Source organism: Peromyscus maniculatus, chromosome X (genome assembly GCF_049852395.1).
Source record: "Peromyscus maniculatus bairdii isolate BWxNUB_F1_BW_parent chromosome X, HU_Pman_BW_mat_3.1, whole genome shotgun sequence".
NCBI lineage: Eukaryota > Metazoa > Chordata > Mammalia > Rodentia > Cricetidae > Peromyscus > Peromyscus maniculatus.
In genome coordinates, this window is record NC_134875.1 from 51515182 (window position 1) to 51534080 (window position 18899).

General features: G+C 41.6%; 1 protein-coding gene across 3 annotated transcripts in view; it reads left to right on the forward strand.

Annotated features, from left to right (window-relative positions):
• The first annotated feature begins 634 nt into the window (after positions 1–634).
• The window catches only part of Morc4 (MORC family CW-type zinc finger 4), a 54706-nt gene continuing 36441 nt past the window's right edge, over positions 635–18899 (forward strand). The window contains exons 1-7 of one of the 3 annotated variants that reach the window (XM_042268711.2): positions 635–1039; positions 1171–1243; positions 8166–8298; positions 14592–14809; positions 15737–15884; positions 18234–18366; positions 18676–18804. In XM_042268711.2, coding sequence (XP_042124645.1) covers positions 938–1039; positions 1171–1243; positions 8166–8298; positions 14592–14809; positions 15737–15884; positions 18234–18366; positions 18676–18804 — 936 coding nt within the window. In that variant the 5' untranslated portion in view covers positions 635–937. The remainder of the gene's footprint in view (positions 1040–1170; positions 1244–8165; positions 8299–14591; positions 14810–15736; positions 15885–18233; positions 18367–18675; positions 18805–18899) is intronic. The other 2 variants (XM_042268710.2, XM_076561961.1) reach the window with 2 other exon arrangements.

Sequence of the window (18899 nt, forward strand, 5' to 3'; positions counted from 1 at the left end):
ACAATGAAGTGCAGTAACAAAAACTTTTTAAAATAAAAAATTGGGGGCTTGGGTGTGGCTCATTGGGTAAAGTGTTTGCTGTGCAAGCATGAGCATGGTAGTGCAATTTTGTAACCCCAGCCACAGAGACACCAGATTTCAGTGTCTGGCCTTAAAATGTAAGTGGTGCGCTCACTGTGCAACCACAAGTGTGCAAACGCACAAAATTGTATATTAATTTATGTATTCTATAACTTAATCAATCCCCTATTTTGCAGTGAGTAAATTCAGTTTCTCCTTTTATAAAATCTCCCTGCATGCTTGAAGGACTGGTAGGCAGTTTGCCAATTGCATTCTAGAAAGTTCCGGGTGCTTCCATACACTTTCGAAGCAGCTTTTGGAATGATTTCCCTTGGCTCCAGTCTGCTATCTTCCCAGATAGCAAAACTGCAGTCCTTCAAACTTGAAAGACTTGTCTTATCCTGCCTGTTAGTCATGCAGCCTAAGTGGGACTCCAGAAATCCCATGCACGCTCTCCCTCCTCTTGCCACATTCCCGCCCCTCCCCACGCACCGCCATCCCCCCCTCCCCTCGCGCTTTTCCCGCTCGGCCGTCTGGCCTATGGCAAACGCCAAGAATTAATTAGGGGCGGGGATGGAGGAGCGTCTGTCAGGAGATCGCCATATTTCTGTACGGCCGTGGGGCAGCCCCGGCAGTCCGTGGGTCAGGAGAGGTGCTGACAAGGCGGGGCAGACGCTGGGCTTCTCCGGCTTTACCCCTCCCGCTGAGGACAGGTGGCTGCAGCGCGCCCCGCCTCCGCCAGCTGCGAGTGGGAACCAGGGAGGGCCAGTCCGGGACGGCCACCGCCAGCTGCGAGTCGGGGGACAGCTCGATCTAGTGCGGGACAGCCGGCCGAAGGGTCCGGCAGCGGCAAACGACTATCCTGGCGGCCAAAAAAATGCTCCTGTACCGAGGGGCCCCCGTGGGCCCCGGCGCGCCGGGCGGCGGACTGGCCCGGCCGGGCAGCGTCCCGCAGGCCTTCGGGATCCGCCTGAGCACGGTAGGTCTGGGGGGCCCCCGAGGGGACGGACTCCCGCGAGCGTGCGCGGGTCCCCGGGGCTGCGGGGGGCGCGCGGGATGGGCCCGGCGGGCCGAGGCCTCACGCGGGACCGGACCTTCTCTCGCCCCCAGATGAGCCCCCGCTACCTCCAGAGCAACTCCAGCAGTCACACGCGACCCTTCAGTGCCATCGCGGAGCTGCTAGGTGAGTGGCGAGGGCGGGCCGGGGCCGCGGGTCGCAAGCCAGGGGCAGCGGTGCCAGCGTGGTGCGGTGGACGCGAGAGGAATGCACGAGGCGCGTGGGGCGGGTCCGCCCGGGGCGGCCTGGGGGGCCTCGGCCACCGTGTTCTCTCGTGCTGGTGGTTGGGGTGGGGGGGACTAGATCTCGCCCAGAAAACCCAGGAAGCGAGGTGTGTATGAAGAGTTTGGTAGGGACCCTGAGCCCTTGTTCTGTCTGGTTCGTGATGTTCCAGTCACTTTAGGATTCTTAGTTAATAATCAAAAAGCAATGCATAAAAATATCGGGCCCCGAGGCGGTTGGGTTCGACGGCGGCTGGCGGCCGACAGAGGGCCCCAAGCTGGCGAAGGAACAGTGCAGAGGACCGTGTAGAGTCGTTGGAAAGATCTGGAAACGACTTCTTTAACTTTAGAGACAAAGTCTAGGAATGATGGGACATCTCTTAAGAGATGATGACACGAGTGCATTTGGCTCCCTGAGACTGCAGAGGGCTGGGTCCGTAGTCCACGAGCGCCCTCACACCGCTGGAATGAATCCGGAGGACTTAAGGACTTAACCTCTGGGTGCACCGGTGCTTGCTTAAAAAGCATTTTCGGTTGATTCCTTGGAGCTGACTGCATCAGCTTCTGCAGTAACGTTCTCTTCATAAAGCGAAGAAGAAAAGCAGTTCTGCCCAAAATTCAGCAGCACACAAAGCAAGCACATTATAAATATTTCAAAAACCCGAAAAAGGGAGACAGATTTATGGGGCTAGTTAGCACAGAACAAAAATCTTGAAAATGGCTTCGAAGCTACATGAATGAACGAACCCCAGTGGGTACGTAAGCCATCGCTGTGGCCATGAGACTTGTTTTTGTAATGATGTCGGTGAGGGATGGGAAGAGCCAGAAGAGTTATTTGGAAGGTGATGGAGAATTTGGATGATTAGTTTGGCTATAACCCAAAATGTTATATAGTAGGTTACTGATTGCAATCTAGAAAGTTCAGGAGGAAAGCGGCATTGATATAGTTTGAATTTCCAGGCTGAGGAGACTCTCTACCTTTTAGGGTTTTCAGTATGTCTACAGTGAACCTTCGAATAGTGCAATGAGATCTATATGCATGTAGCTTATTTGAAAAAGACAAAGGAGAGAAAACAACAGCATTTTCAATTTGTAATTTAATTTTGAAATACATGATTTGTCTTTTTCCTTTTTTTTTTGTGATGCTAGGAATTGAACCCAGAGCCTCATGAATGCTAAGCAAGTGCTCTGCCACTAAGCTACATCAACGACTTTATATGATTTTCTTTTGTTTTTCTTTCTTTTTGGTTTTTTTGAGACAGGGTCTCACTACGTAGCCAAGCTGAGCTGAAATTTGCTGTGTAGATCAGGCTACCCTTCAGCACACGGAGATCTGTCTGTGTCTGCCTTCTAATGCGAGGATTACGGTCATGTGCCACTACACTCAGCTCACTGTATGATTTTTTTAAAGCATTAAATTAAAAAAATAGACCTGGCCTAAGATTACTATCATGAATTCAAATATGGGTATATTATATACATACACATACAGAGATTTTTTTTTAAAACCAAGTCACAAATATTAATAGGGAAAAGGAACATCAGAGTGTTAACTGGTAATCCAAAACTTCCATTTTGGCTTTTCCTTCTACGGTTTTCTCTACTTCTGAATTAATTTTTAGGGGATCACTCATTTGATAAACATGTATTAAACGCCCATTATGCACAAAGTAACCGAGATAGGTAGAAAATGGATAGAATCCAGATCCACATTATTAATAGGTGTGACAGACCATGTGAAAAGGTTTACAGTTTCTGTACCAACCATGTAGGGAGTGATGTATGAGCAGAGATGTACATGAGTGCTGTAGGAGACAGAAGAGGAGTGACTTAAGTTTATCAGGAACAGAGGGGTCAGAAAAGGCTTTGTGGAGGAGGGGACATTTGAGCAGAGATTTGAAGGGTTGAGACGCGGATATGGTGGGGGGGGGGGAAGACGGACATTCCACTCAAAAGGAACAAGTGGATGAACAAAAGCATGAAGAATATCTTATAGGTCCTTGAATTTAATTAGAGCACGGAGTTTACAAACAGTTGAAACTATACACTTTTAAAGAATTTATTGATTAGCTTGAACTGTTCGGGAGGCCCCCAGGCAGTGGGACCTGGACCTGTCCTCAGTGCATGAGCTGGCTGTTTGGAACGTGGAGCTTATGCAGGGACACTTTGCTCTGCCTGGGAGGAGGGGACTGGACCTGCCTGAACTGAATCTACCAGGTTGATCTCAGTCCTCAGGGGAGTCCTTGCCTTGGAGGAGGTGGGAATGGGGGGTGGTCTGGGTGAAGGCGGGGCGGGGTGTGGGTGGGAGGGGGGAGGACAAGGGAATCTGTGGCTGATATGTAAAATTAAATTAAATTAAAAAATAAAATTAAAAAAAAAGAATTTATAAAGCGCTTTCAAAAATATCCTTGTAGCTTTATCCTTGGAAATTAGTATTTTTTTCTTTCAAAGATGAGTAAACAGAGGTTTGGTACCTTTCTAAGGTCATAGGTCTAGTAAGTGGCAGATTCAGGGCGCAAACACGGTTCATTTTACTTCAAATTCCAAGTAGGAAATGAGGTTAGAAAGGTGAGCTGGAACCAGGATGTGACTGGGAGGCTTGACATTTGACCTGCTGGCCTGACAAGGAGAATTCGTGGTTAGAGCTCTGCTTTGGGGTGGTTGATCTTACAGGAATGGAGTTGGAGAAGAGAGATGTGGATTTTAAAGATTGTTAGGAAGCTCTTGCAGTAATACAGATGACAGGGGATAAACCCTGTTCGTTAAGAAAAATTACTATGAGAGTAGAAAAAGCAAGATGTAATAGAACCTGAGGGTCTATAGAGCAGAAAGAGAGAGAGATTAAAAATAGCTTTAAAAAAAGTTTTGTTTTTTTATGTGGATGAGTGTTTTACCATGTATGTAAATGTACCACATGCATGAGGGCGGTGCCCAAAGAGGCTAGAAGAGTGTGTCAGATCCCCTGGAACGGGAATTGTAGACACTTGTGAACCGCCATGTGGGTACTGGGAACCAAACCAGGATCCTCTGCAAGAGTGGCAATTGGTCTTAACCATTGAGCCATCTCTTTAGCCCCATAAAAATGACTTTTTAAATAGGAATCAAACTCACGGTTTCACACATGCCAGGCAAGTATTCCATTGAGCTCCAACTCCAGTCATAGTTGCCATTTGAATGTAGAAACTGTGTGTGTGTGTGTGTGTGTGTGTGTGTGTGTGTGTGTGTGTGTGTGTAAGAATAGCATTGTGACCAAAGATGATGGCCTTACTTTTATGCTTCTACCTATTTGAAAATCGCCTTGTAGTGCAATAGCCTGTCCCTGGCAACCTTGCAGGACATCCACATACTGGAGCAGGAACAGATAGGAGGCTTGTGAAATACTATTTCAAAGCAGTCTCCCATTCTTTATCTCTCTTGTCACTGACCGATTTGTTAGGCTCCTCCTTCTCTGCCACTGCCACTGCCAGGTTCTGATATGTGTCTTCAGGTACAGAATTTGTTTTAAAAGACAAGGAATCAGCAGGGCGGTGGTGGCACACACCTTTAATCCCAGCACTCGGGAGACAGAGCCAAGCAGATCTTTGTGAGTTTGAGGCCAGCCTGGTCTACAGAGTGAGTTCCAGGACAGCCAGGACTGTTTCACAGAGAAACTCTGTCTCAGCAGGGGGGGGGCGGAGGGAAGACAAGGAATCATGTAGAGGGTGAGTGTGAAACGGCTTAGGCTATAAGGATTCTCATGTCCTTGGTAACTTGGTAGCCAAAGGCAAGGTGGAGCTAGGACCCTCTCACTGAGGGATGGCACAAACCAAGACAGGAGAGGTAAGACTGTTAGTGTACGGAATTGTGAATCCAAACTAGACAAATGAAGGTAGGACAGCTCTCACCTAGCGACTAGGTAAAGGAGGAAGGGTTCTCTTATATCTATCTGTTCATGGTCTAAATGGGCTGAACTGGGCTCGAAGATCGGTTCCCTTAGATGTGATAGGATATTTTACATGTTGGCCTATTCTTACAGTGCTGAACAACAAGGGGTAGGGTTGAAACTGCTTGTCTTGTTAGCACCGTGGAGGTTCATCCATGGACTGATGATGTTGCTATACTTTGAGTTGTTGAGGCCTCATGAAAGGCCACATGGAACCAGAAAGTAAGTGCAAAGCTCCGTTTGCCAGTCCATGCCCACTGATCTCAGTTTCCCTGATGCTCCGTCTGACTCTGACCTCTCTTGGGCCGCATATTCTCGGTCCTTCATGAACCCTCAGCTCATGTCTGACTGCTGCAGACAGCCACTATGTAACTCATGATTCTTTGGTGCACTCCTATAAAACAAACAAACAAATAAAAACAACCTAGTCAGGTGTGGCCCAAAGTTTCATTAGAGAGAAAAAAAATAGAAATGATTTTGTTAGAGGCCCATAAACTGATACATTTCATGTCCCAGTATACATGTGTGTAATCGGAGTCAGCATGTATTGTGTGTTTGAATTGTGAAGGTCCATAAAGTATTAGGAAAAAGTCCCTGATATGCATCATTTTCCATGTATAAATGCTATCCAGCTGGTTGACAGGTTGTATTGGTCTCAATGGCTTTGGCTGTCTACCAGCAGGAGTGACTGATAAGAGTCTGCATGCCAAGTAAAATTTCCTGAATGCTGACAGATGTAAAATGCTAGGTCCTTCTGATTAAGGGAGAAAAAAAAACCCAGCCTCTTACAAAGTAACGAACTGCATTTCTGTTAATGCTACCTTTGCTTACCAGCCTGTAACTTCTGCTCAAATGTAGCCCCAGTACTATCGCCACATTTATATGGGGCTTAGGTCCTACTTGGATTTTATAGATTGACTATAGTAAGCCTCATAACCCTTTCTGGAGCTGTCCAGATTTTTTTTTCAGATTGTAGCCAGTGACAGTTTTATCAATGACTGGCAACACTGTTGTGTCACTTGAAATTAATCTGTGTCTCATTTTTTTTTTGGCAGACATTCCACGAATCCAAGTGGTTGTAACTGATACTGATAATTATATTGTAAAAAATGTGTATTTTGAGTCAGTTTAATACTTGTTTTGATTGTAAGAGATGTTCCCAATGGAGAAATGACATGATTTTATCAACAGTATTGATACAAGTATATGATCAGGACTCCACGTGGCTATCTCAGCCCACCTCTATGGTACAGTAAAGCCATATAGAATGTCAGAGAGAAAAGAAAGGATATATAGAAAGGAAAGTTTCTGTTTATTAAAACAAACTAGTAGAAATAGAAATGATTTAGGTACCTAGCTGTGTGAGTCCATTTTATGTCACTATATCAAAATGCCCAAGCAAAACGCATGGTAAATAAAGAAGTTTATTTGAATCATGATTCTGGTGCCTGGAACGTCCAAATGGCATCATGCCAGCATCCCTGAAAGGGCCCCCTAGCTGCATCACAAGGCATCATAATGTACCAGAGAAGTCAAAACAGAGCTGGACATGTACAGAAGGAGCCAAACACACAGGGTGGCCTTGGATTGAAACAACCCATTTTAGTGGAAACTAATTCAGTCCTTTCAGATGTAACAGTGAAATGCTTCCAAGGTAGCATCTTCGGTGACCTAATTATCTTGTACTAGACTTTGCTTCTTAAAGGTTCTGCAGTCTCTTCACCACACCAGAGACAGTTTCCAGCACATAAGCCTTTAGGGGAGACAAACCATATCCAAACAATAGTACTATCCAACATTTGTATAGAATGTACGTCTAACAGGGCTAGCGAACCCTAACAAGACTAGTAATCCACATTAGTTAATGATTGTGTAAACTGGTACCTATGGTGATAGATGTGGCCTTTCAGATAGTGGTACTCTCTATCATGGAGGACATGACACATTTACTATGGTCAAGTTTGAAAATAATTAGCTGTTTGTGAAAATGTACTTCAGGAGGAACCATGGAAATTTCTATGCAGTTTTCTACATTAATTCAGTTCCCCATTTCAAGGGCTAGACAGCCTCACATTTAACACAGAGAAAAGCAGCAGACTCACTATTTCTCTCTAAACAGGCTTGCTGCCATCGCTGGGATTTAAGCAGGCAATTAAATGTTTTAATTTTAACCTCTGACTCCTTGAGGTCTTTTTTTTTTTTTTTTTTTGGTTTTTCGAGACAGGGTTTCTCTGTGTAGCTTTGCGCCTTTCCTGGAGCTCACTTGGTAGCCCAGGCTGGCCTCGAACTCACAAAGATCCGCCTGCCTCTGCCTCCCGAGTGCTGGGATTAAAGGCGTGCGCCACCACCGCCCGGCTCCTTGAGGTCTTTATAACTATAAACAGGGATAGCAACCCCCCCCTCTCTCTCTGGCTATCCTAGAACTTGCTATGGAGACCAGATATCAAAAGCAGAAGATAATTTTTTCACAAAGAAAAAGTAATGTGCATAAGATACCCATTTTTTTTACCCAAACTGCTCTTTCAACTTGTTCACTTTATACACCTTTTACCGTGTTCACGAGCTGTAAAATGGCTGAGAGGCGAGAGGTAGGAAAGCCAGATCAAAGCAAAATGCTTTGCAAATAGTTCATTTTCCCATAGACCCTGACTTTTGTAAGGAGAAAGTCAGATTGCAGGATCATCCATTATGTGAGACCTAGAAATCAGCTTCACGGCTCCATCTGCCACCATGCCCGCTGTTCTCCGTAACTCAGTAAGTGCACCACTGTTAATGCCTCCTTGCTTCTGGGATATCCCTAGGAAGGAATTCAAGACAAATTTAGGTATGTTAGTACTGAACTGGAGATTTTGATAGATTATTGGAAGGCAGGGGTTCTGGTATCACAGATTTCTACCTTTTGCAGATAATGCTGTAGATCCAGATGTATCTGCCAGGACCGTCTTTATAGATGTCGAGGAAGTCAAGAACAAACCTTGTTTGACCTTTACTGATGATGGATGTGGGATGACACCTCACAAACTCCACCGGATGCTCAGGTAAAAATATCTTTATTCTATTTCTTTATCTTTACTTCACAAACTTTATTTAAGGCACTGTAACTTGTCTGTAATGCTTTAACTTACCTCTATTTACCCTATGGATATTTATTAAGTATATCTTAGTGTCAAGACACTGATTGTGAAGCAGACAGTATTTCTGCCTCCATGGAACTTAGAATCTAGCTGGCAATCAGATGATTAAAGCAAGTAACCATAATAAAATACTCTACACATAAAAATAGGAAAGTATGAGATGCATGGGGTAAGTACACAGCAGAGCCCAATCTGACCTCAGAGGTCTGTAAAGGTCTCCTAGTTAGAATGCTGTTCACATTGAGGTGTAAAGGATGAGTCAAATTTAACAAGGTGAGAAAGGGTAGGGAGTAGGGAATGGCAGTTCAAGAAGAGAAAATGGTCTAAATAAAAGCCTGAATTTCTTCATTTATCTGCTACCTTTGCCAGTTCATAACTCACCTAAACTCATTAAGTCACAAGTACTGGAGTTGGGATGACTCATAGGTTAGAACTGCGAAGGTGCCTGAGCATAAAGAAACCCTATGAAAGGTAAATAGAAGACATTCCCATCCGTAATCTTGGAAGGTTTTACCGTGGAACTGTGGAGGTCAGAGGGGATGTTTTCCAACCAGCGAAGCTGAAGATAAATTCATACTGCCCTAGCGAGTCCATGTAATTATTTTTCAACGTTGGTGGTTGAGAATGTTTGTGCTTTATTGTCTTCCCGTATCACTTGGTGCAAGCTGGGGGTTTCTTCAACCCTTTCCTCCTTTTTTTTTTCCTTTTTAGCAGATGTGGTTGTTAACTCTCCATGTGCTTCCTGAACTAGAGCGTGTAAAACGTGGGCAACAATGGAGCAGGGCTGACGAGAAGGGAAAGGGCTCAGGATCCCCAAAACGGAAAACCAATTGCATTGTGTTGTAGTTTTATTGGAAAGCTTTCTGTTTAGAGGGCACTCCCTTTGTTCCTTCAAAGAAACAAATGAAATTTGGTCAAAGGAAGAGGTCGTGTTTTACTACCCAGAAGTCTGTGTATCTTTTACTTTAGTCTTTCTTTTTTAAAAAAAAAATATTTTGTTTTATGTGTATGCGTGTTTTGCCTACATGTGTATGGCTCAGATACCCTGGAGCAGGACCTACAGAAAGCTGTGAGCTGCCGTATGTGTGCTAGGAATTGAACCTAGATCCTTTGGAAGAACAGCTGGTGTGCTTCGCCAGTGAGCTACCTCTCCAGCCCTAGTCTCTCTGAGTTAGAAGAATATTTGAGTGTCAGGTATGGTAGTGCATGCCTGTAATCCAAGCACTTGGGAGAAAAAGCTAGGGGTATTGAGAGTTCTAGGATTCTCTGTGCCACGAAGCTTTGCCAAAATAAAACAGAGCAAACAGAAACTCAGGGAAAGCTCTAGAATATATATCCAGTATGTGGTGAATGTAGAGCTAGAGAGTTGGTTTGATTTATGATCCACAGCATCAGTTTTATACCCTGACATTAATAATACATACTAAAAAGAAGACAATTTAGATAGGGTAGAATTATAATATTTATGTCTAATTCTGTGTTACAACATTTCTCTAAAATTGCTGGTCACCTGTTTTTAAATGTGTTTATGTGTATGTACATGTTTTTGTATTTTGTGTATCTGTATGCACATGCATGTCCATGTGTGAAAGCCAGAGGTTGATGTCAGATGTCTTCCTCGATTACTCTCCACCTTTTTGTCCCAAACAGGGTCTTCCATTGAACCTGGGGTTTACCTTCAGCTAGACTAGCTTGCCAGCAATCCCCATATATCCCTGTTTCCACCTCCTCGATGATGGGGTTACAGGCATGCTCTGTCCAGTATAGGGTTTACTGCGGGTGCTGGAGACCCAAACTCAGGTCCTCTTGCTCACACATCAAGCAGCTTACTCACTGAGCCACCTCCCTAGCTCCTGCTGATCACCTTACTGACTTCACCCACAACACCTTATCCCAGTTACATGGGCATCAAACAGTAAGTAGGTCTAGCAAACATAAACACCTTCCATTTTGTTCTGTGCAACTATATGTGTTGAGACAGATATAAGAATGAAGGGAAGAAGAGAATGATTTGAAAATAATTTCAGCGCCCCAAGAGATGGCTCAGTGTTTAAGAGCACTGGCTGCTCTTCCAGAGGACTTGGGTTCAATTCCCAGCACCCACATGGTGGCTCACAACTGTCTTTAACTCCAGTTCCAGGGGACCTGACACCCTTTTCTTGCCTCTGTGGGCACTGTATGCATGTGATATGCAGACATGCATGCAGGTAAAACACCTATTTACATAAAATAAAAATCAATAAAATCTTTTTTTTAAAAGAATAATCACAAGTTTTGTGATTAAACACAAAATTAAACACAACAATGAAGTTTCCAAATTCATTCATTCAGTAAATTCTTACCAAATGAATGGATGAATGAATGAATGAATGAATCTGAAGCAAGTGGTAATCTAGATGGATATGATCTTTGCTCTAGAAGTGTTGACAGTATAGCGAAAAAGAAGTTGGCTACTGCTACAGATAAGTAGGCTCTTCTACCCAGAGGTAAGTGGTGGGAAAAAGAGTGGTGCAATTTCTTTGAGAACAGTTGACAGAAGAAATTTAGTCTAGCCTGTGAATTTTTTTAAAACTACACAAAGAAATAACTTACACACATTTATGTGTGTGTGTGGCGGGGGGTGCCTGCGTGTGGAATGCAGAGGACAGCTTTCAGTGGTTGGCACTCTCCTTCTGTCACATGATTTTGGGATTGAACTCAGGCCTTCAGTCTTGGTGGACGTACCTTTGCCTACTGAGACATTTGAAACAAAATATGAAGGATCAGTATCATCCATTCAAAATTTGGGCCCTTCCCAAAGAAGCCAAATAGACAGAAACTTCTATAGCCATATCATTTTTTATTGTCACACAAAATGTATTTCCCACTGATTTTCACAGAGCATTTGTTTTTTATATTTAAAACTTAATTTTAAAAAAGTCTATTAATGAGTACTTAATGTAGTGTATATTCTGGATTTTACTTGTGATTGTCTCTCAAAATAAATGTGAATTAGCTAAAAGAGATCATTTATTTAAAGGAGATCATTTAGTCTAATCCATACAACCCAAGACTTCACTTCCCACAATTGTTTTTCTAGCAATGCCTTGCTCACGACCAGCAAGTACTATTCTATCTGGTCTCTATAGCCCTAGCCCACTCCAATTTTTGAAGAAAAAAAAAACACTCTAAACTTTAGAGGTAGTTTTGAATATTATTACTGTATAAAGTATTTTTTCTATTTTTCATTTTGTGACATATTTATTTTGTATTTGGAAAAAATAACAGAAGTCGGGCAAAGTATGCGAAAGTATTAAGCCTATAGCCGTTCTGTTTGACCTCTGACATTTATTGGTATCCTGTGCCTGTTTTTGTGACTCACTCTGCTACTCTTCCTGTTTTCAGGCTGATAAACCAGGCTGTGTAACTGAAGGAGCAGTTTCTTTCATAAACACAGAAACCCATGAAAATTAAACTAAAAAAGGAAAGTCTGTGCTGAATAGGTAGTTCCTCTGAGCACTTGCCTGGCATGTGAAAGCCTTGTGTTTACTCCCAGCACCTCAAGGGGAAGAACAAAACTAAATCAAAGAAAATCTTTCATTCAGTTTTTTTTAAAGGCCTACTGTTCTGTCCTTTTGGGCTTTTTGGATAGTATGTGAATCAGTATATACCATTCAGCGGCCTTTTCCAGCAAGGTGGAAAGCCTCTTTGAAAAGGACAAGGATTAAAAAGAAGCACAAAGCCACAGATTGAAGGCCTTTACTGCCTCTGCTCAGAATCATGTAGCATAGTAGGTCTGCTCCCAAACAGTAGCCAGCCAGAGAGTAACAGCCTGCTTATCAGTCTTTTAGTCACTTAGAGTACATATTACACCACCACTATATGTAGGAAATAAACACACAAATACCTACTCATGTATTTCCCTGGTGTTTTGTTAAGGTAAATTTCATTGATCTGCAAACCCAATTTAAACTTCTCTCTCCAGAATCTAGATTCCTGACATCTTAAGGGTATTCAAGAGGAAATTGCTGTGTTCTTGTAGTCCATCAGGAGTGCCAGTCTGCAAGTCCCTTGGTGTATCAATAATGGTATTTGTTACAGGAGAGGACAGAACAAGATTGACTTAGTGAAGATGAACCATCTAAGCCAAGATAGCTCTTCTGAAATCATTTGAGCTATAGAAAGCTATATAAACTTGCATGTTTCTATTCTAAAGTATGGTGAGCGCTCTTGAATTAGGTATTTGCAGTTAAACAGAAAATTTAACATGGGACCTCTGGTGAACGAGAGCTCATGGAAGAGTTAGTAATAGAACAAAGTCTAGAGCTTCCATTTCTCTTCTGCTTCCCTTTATCCTTTTCCATCCTACTTCTGCCTGTCCCGTTTCTTACCTTTTCAACCTTACAGCATCCCCCCATCTCCATATGGTAGCTAATACAAGGATCTATTCACATGGAGGGGGAAATAGTGACAGACGCTAGAGGGGACTGGAGAAGAAGAGATTGACAGTTTGCCTGTTGTACCACTTCCCCTTGACTATTCAATTGAAAGTTTTGTGATATTAGAAAAAAATAAAGCCAGATGACCATACCAATTCATTTCATGTGGCAGGTAAAAGGCCTGTTTATGAAGAGCCCTGAATTTTAAATATGTCATTAGATCTGGAGTACAGATAAGGAACAGTACACTCCAGTTCTCAGAGTGAATCCTAGAGTCAGTTTAAAATTAAAGATCGAATATTACTTTATAATTGATGTATTTTACAGAGGCTGTAACTTTGTCTTCCTAATGACCTTGTCTTTTCCAGCCAGCTCTTCTATGAGAGGGATGAAAATACCAGAATGTTATCAGCTTGTAAGCCTTACTTCCTGGAATCATTAAGGCTCAAACATGATGTTAACTCAGTGTTCTCTTTTCAGAGGACCACTTGCCTGAAAATTGTTTTCATCTCACATTAGATTTATTGGTAGGATGCACAGAGACCTAGGGAACATCAGTACATTGTTACGTAATATCTTATAACAGAAAACTGAAAGCTGGTCCCTTTTATTGGGTGGTAAACACAAAACCACAGTCTTCTGGAAATGGAAACTAGGTAGTTGAACCCTCTTCCCACTGGAAAGAGTAAGGGCAGAACCAACCTGCTCAGCTGTGCCATGTGCAGACAGTGTCTCTTTCACTGATACCGGAGAAGCAGCTAATCTGTAATACATGAAATCCTGTCAGCTATCAGTTTGAGGGCAAGAATCATATCGGTAGTGTTAACAGTTTTGTCTCCAGTGTTTAGCATAAGACATAACTCATTGGGCCTCAATAAATGTTTAACTAATGGCAGCATACATCATTGTGAAATCAGGCAATCTGGAGATACACAATCCTCAAAATTAGTGTTATTTGTGGTGGTGGTGGAGGATACAAGAAGGAGATCATTTTGTAGGCGTCACATGTTGAAATACTTTTATATTCTGTTGTTTGGATGTGTATCTGAGTACCTAAATGGCAAACATAAGAAAGGGAAGGATTTTGACTCAGAATAAGCTGACGACAGGAGGCTGCGGAGTTTGCTGAGGTGACTCAGTGAGAGGCCTTTAATAGAACAAGAGAGACTTTATGCTGCAGCTGTTTGCAGATATCCACAGGCAGAACTACCTATTTTTATCCCTTGGCAGCACTCCAGTGAACTGTCCCAGCAGATGGAACAGAGCCTTAGAATGAGGAGGGTTCGCCTTTGGGTGGGGAGTTGGAATTGTCAAGATAAATGATCTCTTAGATTTTTAGAGGGCGATGTGAGCAGATGAGACGGTGCTTAGTCCAAGTACCTCACTTAGCACCACCGGTACTTGTCTGACCCTCTCCAGGTAGCAACTCTTTTCGTATTCGCCCCAACTCAGAGCAGTCAGGGCGGATTTAGCGAAACAAGAAAGGCAGCTGTGCAAGGCCTTCCCTGGATCCTCCTGTTATGTTAGCCAGTAGGAGCATCTCATTTACCAAGTGTGGCTCTGGCATATAGAACCACTTAATGGTTAAGTACACACAAGCCACACTGGAAAATTGGTCTCATAGCCCAATCGTAATTTCCTATGTTTTGCCTGGAAGGACCCAAAAGAGTGAAAACAGAACTTGTTGCTATTCTGCATGTATAATCTAACCATTCTCTCTGCTAACTGTTTTAGGATGCTCTTTACCTTACTCATTTCTTTGTTCTTCTGTAATTTCAGCTTTGGCTTTACAGATAAAGCAATAAAGAAGAGCCAGTGTCCCATCGGGGTCTTTGGTAATGGTTTCAAGTCGGGTTCCATGCGGCTAGGAAAAGATGCTCTTGTCTTCACCAAGAATGGAAATACTCTCGCTGTTGGACTTCTGTCACAGACCTACCTGGAGTGTATCCAGGCCCAGGCCGTCATTGTCCCAATTGTCCCATTCAGCCAGCAAAGCAATATCCTTCCTAGAAATGGAGAGTAATGGATTAAATATTAGTCTGACTACTTTGGCGGAACCTCTTCTTCAGGTCGAATCCAGCTTACTTGATATTTTATATTTCAAATAAATTTTTATATTTAAAAAGGTATTCAAACATTTCAAAAGTAACTGAAATGTCCCTCTATTAAATATTTTTTTAAAATAGTGGGCCGTTAGCAGAAGTTTACATTTTTTTTTTCTGTGTTCAAATTCTCACTGTTACAGCTTGATTTATAAAATTATCTTTTTGCTAGACACTGTTCTGTGGTGAAGTTCTCAGGGCCTTTGCCCCATAAAGGCTAACTGCATTTGTGTTTCTGCTCCTAGAAGTGTCCTATTTGCCAGTTTGTCTGCCAGCAGAATGGTTTGTTTGTATATACCTAGATGGCCTCTCATTTCTGATGGGAGAAGTATGGCAGGGAGATTTGAACTTGACTGCTTCCAGATAGTTAAACATTTTGGCCTTTGATCTTTTTTTAATGATATACTTTCTTTGTTTACATTGCATCTTTGCAACTGCATTCTGCAATTATAACTGACTTTGATGTTTGAATAAATAGCCTTTTTCATCTTTCCAACTCCTTTTTTTTCTATAGCAGTAATGCTCATCCTTTGCGTGTAGATTTTGTGTCTACATGGAAGCCCAAAGACACTCTTTTTATAGTACTTATTAATTTACATAACTGTATAATAATGTCTTTCATTGTCATATTCTTGTGTGTATAATGTGTTTGTATTATATTTACCCCACCCTCTCTTGGCTCCTCCCACTGATCCTCTTCCTCTTCTCAGCTAATCCTCCTTTTTTTCCATGCCTTTTTTTGACCCAGCCAGTTTCATTATGACTTTTACTTCTTGGTACCATCCTCATAAGATGCTAATTTTCTTTGACAATGTTTTTTACAAAAAATGATTGTTACTGAAGATTCTTTGCCGAGCCTAGAAGCCATCTTGAACTACTCAATTTTCAACAGTGAAAAAGACCTGCTATCTCAGTTTGATGCTATCCCAGGGAAAAAAGGCACCCGTGTTCTCATTTGGAATGTCCGCAGGTATAGTATCCCAGGGGTGTTAGATTCTAATAAGCCAACATCGTATGACAAAGTGAATTTTGATACTCTTTTCTAGATAAGATTGGATAAATACTGAGAAAGTTACCTCTCTGTAAAGTCCTTGATTCTATTGAAATAGTGGTTCTCATTGATAAGATCGTGTATATAAGGTGAAAATATGCGTAGCCCGAGGCTGTAGGACATTGACATTGTTTTAAGATTGGCAGACGATGGATATTTTATGCATGGGCTAATTAAAATGAATTAATAAGAAAGGTTAGAGTGGAATACACATTATAGTTTAAAAATAAATTCTGTAGTCATACTTTTAGAGTAGCTTAGAGTAGCTTGAAATAGACAAAAATCTTTGAAGCAGATCAGTTTTAACTATAATGAAGTTGTATTAAGATCATAACTTTAAAGCTAATGTAACAATCAAGAGAAAGTCTATGATGCATCTTTTAATTTTGGCATGGCAAATAGAATACATTTAAGAGCGTATTAAAGCTTTAACACAGAAACTCTAAAAACTTTTCATATAGCATTGAATGATTACTTATCTGTTTAATAGAGCAGTTGAGAATATGTTCATTTTTTTTCTCTATATGTCAAGCACTTTTCTAATTAGCTGGGTGAAGTATATATGTTAAAAGAACACTGGTTTATACAGACACTGTAATTATAACTAAAAATAAAAAGTAAGGAGGGATCATATACCCTATTGGGAAAACCTTAATGATATAATTTGTGTAACCAGGGACTGTTTTGCTGTGTTATTTTCAATGATTTACACTATTAAATACACTTTTTTCCTTTGTGCATTGTTTCTCAGCTATACTTAGAGCTTGAATGGTCAAATAATGTTGAATAAAGCTGCCTTAAAGCCTATTATATTGTTTTGTTGAAAGAATTTTCAGACATATTTAATAGAGTGATACAGTATTAACTGTATCCAGTTTTTTTTTTTTTTTTTCGAGACAGAGTTTCTCTGTATCTCAGTTTTTTAAAAATGTTTTTCCAGACTTTTTTTTTCTTGGATGGCGAAGGTGAGGGGCAGGAAAGATAGGGCCCTCCTCCAGAGTGTTTGTACTAGAGTAGGCTAGGATAGTAAGAATCACAGTTATCAAGAAAAATCTAGGCTACAATTGACTGTGGTGCGGGCTTTATACACGCTGCTTGCCACAATGGCCCCTGGCCAGCTTTGGGAATGAAGGTAAGTTTTCAGCGTAGCAACTCTGAACTTGAGCTTGGAGTGTGAAGGAGGTTGACATTAGAGCTTGAGGTGGTTCTCTACAGGCTATGGGTTTCTCAATTTTATTTGCTCACACAACTTTTATTCCTCTTTTTCTTATTTAAGAATATCTAGGGACTACTGTTCCCCAGAATAATTTTTGAAGACTATTGTTCTCATACAGAGATTGTCTTTGTAACTCATCTTTAAAAAAAACAAATTTAAGGATATTTTCCCCAGGAACAAAGGTGATCCTTTATGCTTTTCCCCCCTGATATTGAATGGTGAGGTTGTCTATGGTCGTGAAGGGAAGTAGCCTTTCAAGTATTTCGAAAGCTGAGTAGTGAAGAAAGACTGAGAATAAGAAAGGTCTGTATGAAAGGGATACCAGTGTTATTATATGGACACTATAATTCCATATTTCAAAGGACTAGAAAATAGATGATGTTCTGTAGTAGTAGTAGATAGTAGTAGTGTGTGTCCATGTGTGTCTGTGTGTGTCTGTGTATGGTGCATGCCTTTAATCACAGCACTTCAGAAGAAGAGGTAGGTGGATTTCTCTGAGTTTGAGACCAGCCTAGTCTATATAGTAAGTTCTAGGTCAGTCTGGGATACATAGTGAGACCATGTCTTAGTGGAGAAAAGACATAGGACTACATATGGAGAAATCCTGGTAGCTTATTAGTTCATATCTTGCTGCTGAAGTGAGCAGAAATTGATTTGGATTAATATGTTCATTCAGTTGGAAAAAGTGATATTTAGTGCCATCTTCAGCAGCACCCACAAAGCTGATATTTAAGATCTTGCTTTGAGGGTAGCTGACATCCATTCGACTCATCAGATCACAGATATTTCATATTCCTTCTTTTCTTTCCTTATGAACCTCGCATCACCAATACTATGAAACAGGGTAGATTGATTTAGAATAGGAACAACTTAGATATTGTGTGATCCTCAAATATCATAGTTCATAGTTCCTTTGGAGTGGTAGACAGGGGAAGCAGCATACACCTGAGTATTGGCTTATATTTCATTTCTGTTTGGGTCCTAATTCACCCCCTCCCCCTCCATGTGCACTGGAGCCAGTTTTTAAATTGGTGCTTGTCTCTTATACTTAGAAACAAAGATGGAAAGTCTGAGCTGGACTTTGATACAGATCAATATGATATCCTGGTATCAGACTTTGATGCTGAAGAAAAAGACATCAGTGGTGTTACCTCCCAGCTGCCAGAAACAGAGTATTCCTTACGAGTGAGTAAGAATAGTCCTTCAACAGTGGGAAGTACAATTTCCTATAACATGAAAACATTGTATACGGAACTGAAGTGCAGACGTGCAGAAATGATGCTCTGCTGGGATACATGTTCACCATCTACACTGAAGCAGTTTAGTTAGTATAGCCACTTCCTCTCAAAATGGCAGTTAACGTATTGTGAAAAAGTATAGAAACTGAGCCAAATATATATGGCCAAGCCTAGGCTCAGTTGGCTAGTGATGTTTTGGGGAGATATCTGTAGAATTGGCAATATGCTTAACAATTTTCCATTTGTGAATCTATAGGCATTTTGTAGTATTCTATATATGAAGCCCCGGATGAAGATTTTTCTGCGACAAAAGAAAGTGACTACCCAGATGATTGCTAAGAGCCTTGCTGATGTGGAACATGATATATATAAATCTCCCTTCACGGTATCCTTACATGCAGCTGACTACTTTATTCTGGAGTAAATCTCTCTATTGGTCCACAGTCCAAACCCTGCCTTATTCCAATTCAAAATTGTGTG